At 39.5% G+C, this 10,895-nt stretch overlaps 1 protein-coding gene across 6 annotated transcripts in view; it reads left to right on the forward strand.

Moving 5' to 3' along the window:
- The window catches only part of adarb1a (adenosine deaminase RNA specific B1a), a 29,451-nt gene extending 18,556 nt beyond the window's left edge, over positions 1-10,895 (forward strand). For 2 of the 6 annotated variants that reach the window (XM_079424693.1, XM_079424694.1), the window contains 10 exons: positions 1,663-1,731; positions 2,293-2,478; positions 4,650-5,587; positions 6,371-6,485; positions 6,568-6,736; positions 7,595-7,746; positions 7,861-8,029; positions 9,068-9,249; positions 9,334-9,512; positions 9,634-10,895. In XM_079424693.1, coding sequence (XP_079280819.1) covers positions 2,466-2,478; positions 4,650-5,587; positions 6,371-6,485; positions 6,568-6,736; positions 7,595-7,746; positions 7,861-8,029; positions 9,068-9,249; positions 9,334-9,512; positions 9,634-9,810 — 2,094 coding nt within the window. In that variant the 5' untranslated portion in view covers positions 1,663-1,731; positions 2,293-2,465 and the 3' untranslated portion in view covers positions 9,811-10,895. Of the gene's footprint in view, positions 1-1,662; positions 1,732-2,292; positions 2,479-4,603; positions 5,588-6,370; positions 6,486-6,567; positions 6,737-7,594; positions 7,747-7,860; positions 8,030-9,067; positions 9,250-9,333; positions 9,513-9,633 lie in introns of all 6 variants that reach the window. The other 4 variants (XM_079424690.1, XM_079424692.1, XM_079424691.1 and 1 more) reach the window with 2 other exon arrangements.

Here is a 10,895-nt window from a genome sequence, read left to right on the forward strand (position 1 = left end):
TTCTCTTTCTGCATTTCTTCAGCTCTCCCTTTGGTCTCTCTCACTCCAATAGTGTTTCCTGATGAGCTGGAGGATCGTAGAGCTATTGCTCGCGTTCAGGCTGCGTCTTATGATCGTACATCTATCCTTCACTCAGAAAAACCCGCTGTGCATTCTAAGCCGTCTGCTCTCCGTGGTCCTGAATTCATCTTTCTTAGCTCGCAGCTCTCCATGGTGCTGAATAAGAGTGGCTTTTAATGCACCGTCCCGTGCTGTTTTAAAGCACCAAATGCAGTTTCCAACATGCTAACAGTGTCTGTGATGTCATTTCAACTTAAAAATGCCTTGAGCTGATAGCTGATATCTTAAACGCTCTGTTAAGAGAGCCAAGTGTTTTTATTTTTGTAACTTTAAGAATGGCAAGGTTTAAGAGTTCAAGCCAAAAGTTTTAGTCACAAGCAAGGTTGTAGTTGAAAATGCAATGAAAAATTGAGGTCAAGTAAAAAAGACAATTAATATAAGATGAAAACAATCCTGTGAGGTTGATCTGTGTGCTTGTTCTCGTTTATAAAAGCAGATGTTGAATAGCGATGTTGGCTAATTTATCTATACCGATCACTAATGTGCCAGGTGTCACACTGTGAGAAATGCCTCCTATTATCCCACGGCTTTCATTTTCACAAGGTTTGCCACGGCTAATCATTTATGGCATTTTACCATCATCAACATCAATCGGTGATCGCCATCAACGAGCAGGTGCACTTATCTCTGAGTGAAATGTGGACAGGTTTCGCATTCAGAATATGTGATTTTGTCCAGCTCCCGACACCTTATTTTCCAGTTCTTGCATTCATAATGGTTTCTAAGAGGGAAGGTAATTTGATTTTGTGTTTGTTCACCTAAGACATTTTCTCAGCTCAGTCCGGTATCAAATGGGACATTTTGGAAAGATTGAAAAGTTGAGATGACAGGAAATAAAATGGTGTTTATGTCTAGAGCGTCAGTATATCGGCTTTAAAAAGCTTCTGTTGAAGTGCCTGTGCACGTCACTCGCTTTAATAGCTTTCGTGATTTATCGAGCTTCTCGGGCTTGTTTATCATGGAGTCTCTTATCGGATGTATCCACTTCACTCAGCCCCTTCAAAGTCTCGTGTCCTCGTTTAAGCCTATCCGTATAGAAGCTTCCATATCTCCCTGCCTTTGGATTCAATTATTTTGTTTCTGCCAATATTGGTTTCAAAATATTTCAGAAATGTTGCTAGAGAGGCGTGGCAAAACATGAGAATAAATGATTGTGAAATATCTTTCCTTTTTTGATGTTGTTTCAAACTGGCATGACATTAGTTTTTAAGTATCTTCAAGTATTGGCTCCTCCTCAACAGACGTTTAATTCCTCCAAAGTTTTTTCTGTTCACACTCGAGCTGAGGCTTGAGTGCTAAAAGTGACTGTTTTCTCAAAGCGTGCTCTGCCTGTCTCATTCACTGATTCATTAGGGGAATGTTAGCATTTAATTGGGCAATAATTGCACCTGCACATTAGTTGTCTCCCGTCATTAAAGCTGGTTAATTAGCCTCATTAAGGGAGCAGGCGAAGGGTGTAAGTGGGAACAGATGACTTCAGTAAGCAGAAATCATGATTGGAGATGAATTTTAAATGTCCTTCCCCTGGTTTTTCTGCAATAGGAGCCGGTGGGCGGCCCAGGGGGCAGCAGAAGTTCTGCAGTCTGGATGTGGATGAAGAAAAACACACGAGTGAGTGTTTTATCGTTTTTCCATTTCTACCTCAATCTTCTTTGGAAATTCAACACAAGATGTTTCATTTTTTTTAAAATTTCAGATTTTTGCGTTATCAAAAGGTGCCAAAAAATTGGCCATTTCTTTGAAAGTGAAAGATTGGAAGCTTATCCTCACGACCTAGTCAAATATTCCTCTCTTTTTAACTCAAATCCTAAATTCAGAGCAGATGAAAAAATGTCAATGGTTTAAGGAAGTACGTTTGAGCTCCTGAGGAAAATTCATACTTTTTTTGTGTATTAGGTACAACGCTAAGCCATTTTTACAAGCAGTTCCAATTCTCCATATGCATTTTTTTGTTGCTGATATGCATAGTCTGTATATATGAAAAACTGCAGTGTCGCATTGTTATTAGCAGCGTCATTGTCATTTTTTGCCAGTTAAGTGATATAGATGATTAAAAAAGAGGGTACCTGAAAGCGCTAAAAGAATCTGAGAATCTTCAACAGAATAGCAGATGCACACAAATAGTGACAGCCCTTGAATTCTGCTCTCTTCTGCTTTTTTCCACCCTATCAGTGAGATCCTGTTACATGTTTTCCACTTGATTGTTGCCTTTGAGCTAGTGCACAATCCACAGTATCCTCAGAGTCAATAGGGGGCATGGTCAGGAAGTTAACACCGTGACCAGGAGGAGACAGGCAGCGCAGAGGAAAAGTGAAGGTTGTTGACAACTTTGAAATTGGAGTGTGATGATTCAGTCTGGTGAGGATTATAAACTCTCACTCTCACACTCCAACACAACACCTGTGTGAAGATTTGAATCATTATTTCAGGTTGCATATTGTGTTCTAACAGTTTCGTTAATTTTTTTGATTAAGGACTTTCTTTAACTCTTACTGAATGTTTGCAGTAAAAGTTTTGTACTCAATAGGTGCTTTTGTACTGGAGGAACCTTTTCATAGTTCCTAGAACTATTGGCTAAAGTATGCTTTTTGGTGTGTTTGCACTACAGGAACTAGGATCGTATTTAGGAACTCTGTTTGGGGGAACTAAATTAGCTCTTACTTCAAAGTAGGGTCTAAAACATTACTATAGGAACTACCAGTGACGTGAGTGTATGCCGATTGGCCAAACGTATACGAAGCACCTGGCATTTTTGACAACATTTACTCCTACATTTACTCAATGAACATGGAAAACAGTGATAACGGCATCTACCTGTTGTCTGCAGCGTTGTGTTCTTTTCTCAGCCTCAATGAATTGTAACACTGCAAGTTGTCATAGGAGATCTCCGTTATTTACGTTTGTAAATGCAGCAAATGAAAACGTCGCTGTCGGCCGCTTCAGAGTTCCTGCTGTAAATGCAACCAGGAAAACGGGCCGAGAGAGAAATTGGTTCTCTAGAAACCACCCTCCTGGCTAGTTCCTGGCATGGTTACTCTCTTTGGACAACATGGGTTTGCTTAACATGGAGGAAAACCACAACCTAGACAGATTTGTGACCGACCCATGAGGAATAGGGCATGAAACAGTCATTAGTTGAAGGCCACCAAGGCCATGATAGCTCCACAATGACGCCCAAGAAGCACAGGAAAAAACAAGAGCCAACTGAATAAGATGATACGAAGTATAAAGTACACAAAGATGGCTTGCAGTCTTTATAGATTCCCAGTGCACCTGAGGCTATCGTCGCCGACTGACCTGCTTATTGTTAACATTAATTGCCAGCATAATAGGCTAATTGTTAGTGTTTGTAATGGACTTTTAGAAGATAACAATCTCAATCCAGTTACAGAGAAATTAATTAAGTTTTGAAAGTTACTTTCTCTGGACATCACAGGTTTGTGTTGCTACCTGTACATCTTCCCCCGAAGATCCTATGAAACTCCTTCTGGAGAAGTACAACGAAAGTCATGTCTGCTCCACTTTCCAAGGCTAGTCTGGCTAAAACATTGTGTGACGCAACTTGATGAGACAATACAACAACCACAGTACAAACTGCTGTCTCAGGTCACTCATTTATGTTCAATACGTCTGTAGAAGTTGAGGAACTGCTGTTTGAGGATACAGGTTCAACTAAGAAGGAAGGCAAGATGAATGCTGGGAAAAACACTTTCACTCTTTACAGTTTCCCAGTGCATCTCGGGCTCACATTTTCATGAATGCACATTACCTCCAAACATGCAGATCTTCCTAATCAGAATTTGGGAAGAACCTATTGACAAAATTGTCCCAAATTAACATCTGAGATTGATTTTCTGGTAGCACTGTCTATATCAGTTGTTTTCTGCTCTCTCTCTTTTCAGTTGTTTTCTCTTCTCTCTCTCTTCTTGTTTTCTGTTCTTCTCACTTTTATTTCCTGAGCACCAAATGGAGTAACTTGTCAAGCTTTTACTGCAGGATGTTATAAATGAGAATTTACACTCATTTCCATCAGCTTTGGCAACTGGTTGATATGATGTTCTTTGTTTTGGTAGTTTGCAGTTGTTCTTTAGTAAGGGTGAACAATGAGACATACTGTATTCAGTAATACAGTAAAAAATGTTTTTGGGGAAAAAAATCTGGATTCCCAGGAAAATGTAGATATTTACAATGATTGTTTTCTTGAAATTGTATATATATATATCTAAATAATGGAAATATAGAGTTTATTGCTGCAAGTTTGTGGTACACGTTTCTTTTTTTTTTTTTTTTTTTAATGTTAAGGCAATTTGCTCTCAATTTAAGTGTCATATCTAAAAAATATTCTGAAAGCAATATTAATTTTTAAACCATATTAGTATTGTCTTAATGTTAAATGTTTTAGACTAAACCTGCTTTTAGGATGGTATCATTCAATCCAGTTACAAAGAGAGATGAAAGAATCTCTAAATTTTACATTTACAAGGTCCTGCATGGAAGGCATTGTAAGTTACTCTCTCTGGACATCACAGGTTCGTGTAGCATGGACGTTAAAGAAAACCGCAACCTGGACAACCTCTCCTCCAAAGAAGTGCTGGGGGAGGGGCCTCACTTAACCAATGGAAATGCTCGGGGATTGAGCAGGAAACGCCCTCTGGAGGAGGGCAACAAAGGCCATGGGCATTCCAAATTCCGGCCCAAGAAGCGCAGGAAACCACAAGGGCCGGTCTTGCCGAAAAATGCTCTCATGCAACTGAACGAAATCAAACCAGGACTGCAGTACAAACTTCTGTCTCAGACGGGGCCGGTACATGCACCAGTGTTCGTCATGACCGTTGAGGTTAACGGACAGTTATTTGAGGGCTCAGGCCCAACGAAGAAGAAAGCCAAATTGAATGCAGCCGAAAAAGCGCTGCGCTCTTTCGTTCAGTTTCCCAATGCATCTGAAGCTCATCTCGCGATGGGCCACACGCTGACTGTTAACGCAGACTTCACCTCAGATCAAGCAGATTTCCCAGACATGCTATTTAATGGATTTGAGACACCCACACCGCCTGATGACACCTTCTACTTGAGTCTTGGCAGCAATGGGTCTCTCTGCTCCTTAAACGAATACCCTTTGCCCGTGGTGCTGAAAAACAACAACAGGTCACATCCTCCTCTCCCACTACCCCCTGCACTCACAACACCCCCTACAGGCAGTGGCAAAAATGCTGTGATGATCCTAAATGAGCTTCGGCCTGGACTGAAGTATGAGTTTGTGGCCGAGAGTGGTGAAAGCCATGCCAAGAACTTTATAATGGCAGTTACTGTAGATACTCAGATGTTCCAAGGTTCCGGGCGGAATAAAAAGCTGGCGAAAGCAAGGGCGGCCCAAGCGGCTCTGTCGGGACTTTTTAACATGCAACTGGACCAGACGCCATCCCGACAGCCAATCCCAAGAGAGGGACTTCAGCTACACCTGCCTCAGGTGAGAACTGTGTACCCCATCTTTTATTAGGCTACTAATAAAAGTACTTTCCCTTTTGACATAAAAATATGTATTTTTTCCCCCCTATGGTCTCAATTTTTGCCCCAGAAAGAAAACTGACTATGCTATAAATGAATTCATTTAATTTCTATACGACCCCGTATATAGGACTTCTGTCTTGCATTTTATCAAGCTTGATATTGAAAAAGTAATTTTAATGCGATTAAATTCTATGCTTCGGTAGCTTTGCTTAACCATCATTTGTCCTTTATAAAGCTCCTGCCAGTCTTCATTTAACAATTTTAATTAAATCAGAACCTACACATGAACGTTTCAGTTGGATTTCAAATTAACTCAAGCATCTTTAATCGGTGCGCCAGTGTACACAGCATTATTTACACATTAGTTAATCCTGTTCATAATCCCTCCCATTCCCCCTTGATAACAACCGAATAGAATAAACAGAATCTTAATTAAAATCAGATACAGGAGCACTTCTCAAACAGGAAAACACATCGCTTTCACCTCTCTGTCTAAAGAGATATTTCAGTAAAAGGTCTGTGTTAGTCAAGCAGTTCATTTCTTTTGTGTTTGAGCATTTGCCATTTTGTCAGCCATTTTCAAATGGATACATGTTCTCTTTAAAAGCATCAATTGAATGTGTCCTTGGAATTTATTCCGTAATGCTGTAGTCTTTTAGGAGTTTCATGGTTGCTGATTAGCTTAGTGACATGCAAGCACTGTATACAGTTGTTTGTACAGTAATGGTTGTGGGTTCCTCAGGTCCTCGCAGACGCCGTCTCTCATTTAGTTGTGGAAAAGTTCAGTGAGCTGACGGATAACTTCACGTCTCCACATGCACGGCGGAAAGTCCTTGCGGGTGTTGTCATGACAACTGGTAAGCGCAATGCTTGCTTATGACTGAAATGTGAAACAATAACATGTCCTATTTGGCTAAATCACATTGACTGTTTTATCAGGTAGGGATGTGAAGGATGCTCAGGTGATTTGCGTCACCACAGGAACCAAGTGTATAAATGGGGAGTACATGAGTGATCGAGGACTGGCCCTTAACGACTGCCATGCTGAGATCATTGCACGTCGTTCCCTCATCAGATACCTGTACAGTCAGCTGGAATACTTCCTCAGGTGAAACACATACATATTTATCTTACATTTGCAATTACATATATTCCATATAATTTTTATCATTCTAAATTATAATGCATTTATTTTATATAGCGCCTTTCTACAAACTCAAGGACGCTTTACAATCATTCATCATTCACCATGACAGCAGAAATAAAGGCATACATATACATTGAATGTAGAGAACACAAAAAACACAACCAGATCAAGAGACAGGAAAATTAGAATAACAAAGTGAAAAGATATGTTTAGCTATGTGTCATCTGCATAGAAATGAAAGTTAGAACCATGGCGACGGAAAATGTGACCTAACGGAAGTAAGTAAATGATGACAACTAGAGGCCTGAGAATAGATCCCTGAGGAACACCATTAATGTCAAATTGGCACTAATATATAATTTCCATGCTATTATATCCTATAACGACTGTCAGTTTAATGTTATTTATTGCGGATAAAATTATAATTATATATAAAATTGTGAAAATAAATATATAGGCTAAATTATATTTTTATAATAATTAATAATAATAAAAAAAAATAATATTGTTTGGGTGGTAACAATACTCTCTAATCGTCCTTTATTTTATAATCATTAAAAATTGACAAATCATTCACACTAGCCTGTGGATATGGAAGATAATTTTTGGATCAGTTTCTCAGATGCCGATTAGCATGAAATGATATGGACATGGATATGTGTGTGTAATCAATTAGACATGACTTTTATTCGCTGTGAAATAATAAATGACCGATTTGATGACATGGATGTCAGGCCAAGGACCTATTTTCAATTATAAACATTTCAAAGCCCTTAATGGTCTCTGTTGATAGATCTCACTAGTGTGTTTTCTCTTTAGCGACAGCACTGAGGAACATGAGAAATCCATATTCAGATGGTGTAGTGAACATGGCTACCAGCTAAAAGACGATATTCAGTTCCATCTGTATATCAGCACGTCACCCTGCGGAGACGCCCGGATCTTCTCCCCTCATGAGGCTGGTACCGAGGGTATGTAAATTATGACGGATGGATGGATTTGCTTATTTTGTTGTTGTATACCACAACAAAATATGGACCAATTTTTTAAATGTAGTAAACTAAATTTTAGCTTGTTCTTTCTAGACCAGGGCGACCGGCATCCAAACCGCAAGGCTCGCGGACAACTGCGAACCAAGATTGAGTCTGGAGAAGGTACAATACCCGTTCGTACGAGTAACACCATTCAGACCTGGGATGGAGTGTTGCAGGGAGAACGACTGCTAACCATGTCGTGTAGTGACAAGATTGCCAGGTATGATTAACAATATTGTTTTCATACAATATTTCTATTCTCAGTTGCCCTAAAGCAGATATTTTTAAGTTGGCATTCGCAATCCATTTCAATTCCATATAAGAAAAATGTATTTAATGCATTTCAATGAATTTTCAAATCAAAATCAAATTTGTTTTTGCAAAAATTCTGAATGTAAATAAGGGTCAATGTTTATTTTATTGTGCTGTGACTAATTCAAATCTATTGACGTTTTAAGCTAAAACTGACTTTTTTCATTTTCGTTTTGCCTTTTTTTGGGAAATGCTTTGGCTTTGATAATTCGTTTTGAAGAAAAAAAAGCCTGCTGACATCAGGTGTCCCACTTTTGTTGATCTGCTCGATGTTGAATGCTTCCTATGACCGTCTTATTTTTTCCTTGTGCTCCCCTCCCCCCACCTTTAAAAAGTCTCATTAGCATTCTGTTGCCTGTACCTAGTGGCACTCAGAAAGCAGCTGATTGGCTGTCTTCTTGGCTCTGAAACCCCAATCACTTCAGCTCTCTCCAGAGCGGGGGGCTCCCTGGAGCAAGGGAGGTTTGCTCCTGATTAGGGCTCTGATTATGGTCTCCAAAAAACAGCCGTCCTGCTGAGGGAAGCCTACTGCCGCAAACACATCCGCGTGCCTCGCACTGGATGCCAAGAAATCCACTCCAGTTAAACGCGGTCTTTATCATCCAGCTGTGAGCTGAGGCTTTTTGAGAGCTCAGATCTGATGCATCACCTTTGGAAAAAAACTCATTCTGAAGGCTTCTGAGAAATCACAGTGATTGAGATTATAGATCCCAGGTGTTATTTTTCAGATCATTTCTATGGTTGCCATCAATATGACTGTGCACTCTCTTGACATCAGGATGTTGTTTTATTCCTTCATGGTACTGTGGCATAAGTATCGTGCTGTATGTCCGCAGGGGGTGAATACTTTGTACTGCATGCAACCAATGACTTTGTTTTCTTCCGTCAATCAGGTGCACACCTGTACTTTTAAAAAACATCTGTGGTTTTCTTTCTTCCTTTGTAGATGGAACGTCATCGGAGTGCAGGGGTCTCTTCTGAGTTACTTTACAGAACCCATCTATTTCTCCAGTTTAATTTTGGGAAGTCTGTACCATGCCGACCATCTTTCCAGAGCCATGTACCAGCGCATCGCCGACATGGATGATCTACCCAAGCCGTTTGCCCTCAACAGACCTCTTCTTAGTGGTAAAACATCTCAAATGAATGATTTATTGTATCAGTTTTCTCAGCTCTTTACCCAACCATGTCTGTTTCCTCCCTCCTCTGCAGGTATCAGTAACACAGAAGCAAGGCTACCAGGGAAAGCTCCCAACTTCAGTGTCAACTGGACAGTCGGAGATCAGGGGTTGGAGATCATTAATGCGACCACAGGAAAAGATGATCTTGGAAGAGTGTCTCACCTCTGTAAACATGCCCTCTACAGTCGCTGGGTCAGTCTACATGCCAAGGTAAAGCATTTCTGTAAAGGTGGACGATAGTTCATGGATAAATCTAAACAATCAAGGTTTATTATTTAGCAAATATGGCAACTTGGTATATTAAAAAGCAAAATCCTTTTACCTCTTGCAGCTCAGTGAGTCTCTGCGGATCCGAGGATCTTGGCCAGGCTCCTACCACGAGGCAAAACAAGCAGCAGTGGAGTATCACGCGGCCAAACAGACTCTCTTCAAAGCTTTCTATAAAGCAGGACTTGGAGCATGGGTTGAAAAACCCATTGAACAAGACCAGTTTTCCCTTACCTCTTAAGATAACCCAAGAGAAAGGGATTGTCGGCAAGAGATCTTTTGTACATTTACATGGAATGCAAGGTTTTAATCTAACCTCCATAGTTGTTATTTTTTGCCTCTGTTATTACTTAGAGTTGCTTGGTTTCTTTCTATCTGTAAAAACATGGTTGTGTTTACTAAAAAAAAATGGCTGAGTTAAAAGGAACCCAGCTGAAATCTTGCTGTTGGGTGTGAACAGTACCTTGTGCTAAACCAACCAATCAAGGTGGCTTGCACAATTAATCACATTGACTATAATGCTGGCTTAATTTTTTTTTACCTCAATGATTTTAAGTTACATCTATAATTGTATTAGGTAGTGGATGACTGTTTTCACTCCAGTTAAATTATGTACAAATTTTAATTTTACCAAGGAGGTTCCCCACAGGAAGTTTTTGCTCAGGACAGGAGACAAACCGATCTATATTATGGTTGCTATAAACCAGCAGCTTGGTTGGATTAGGATTAACTAATGTGCACACTTTCTGCCACCTTTTTAAACACCCTTACATTAAATAACTTATAATGGAATTGAATGATTTTATTCTCTATAGCATCTTTTCGACATTTAGCTAACCTAAGGTACTTAAATAAGTCCAGTTGCGCTATTAATTAAGCCGGAGATGTTTTATTCACTGCATGAGTTTTGTAATGGGCCACTTTTTCACCTCCCTTTTGATTGATAGGACATAATTATCCATTTAAATAATCAACTGATGTCTGCTAACTCCAATAGGCCTACAAATATAGGCCAATAGCAGTAATTGACCAATATGTGCTAAAAATAATCCAACAAAATGACCCAAAAGTCAAAACCCAGTGTTTTTTTTGTTTGTTTGTTTTAATACTTGTAAATGTATTTTTATGTACATGTTTTTTGTCTAAAACCACATTTCCACTTTATTGTAAATGTGACAATTTGGTTTTCTGTTTTAACGGATTTTATCACCCAATTTCTTGTTTAATGTTAAGAATGTGCCATTTTATTGAAAACAATAAATACTGAACTGTTTCATCCGAAATCTAAATTAATCAGATTACGATTGGGGAACATTTGTTGCTTTT

Source organism: Barbus barbus (genome assembly GCF_936440315.1).
Source record: "Barbus barbus genome assembly, chromosome: 9".
Classification (NCBI taxonomy): domain Eukaryota; kingdom Metazoa; phylum Chordata; class Actinopteri; order Cypriniformes; family Cyprinidae; genus Barbus; species Barbus barbus.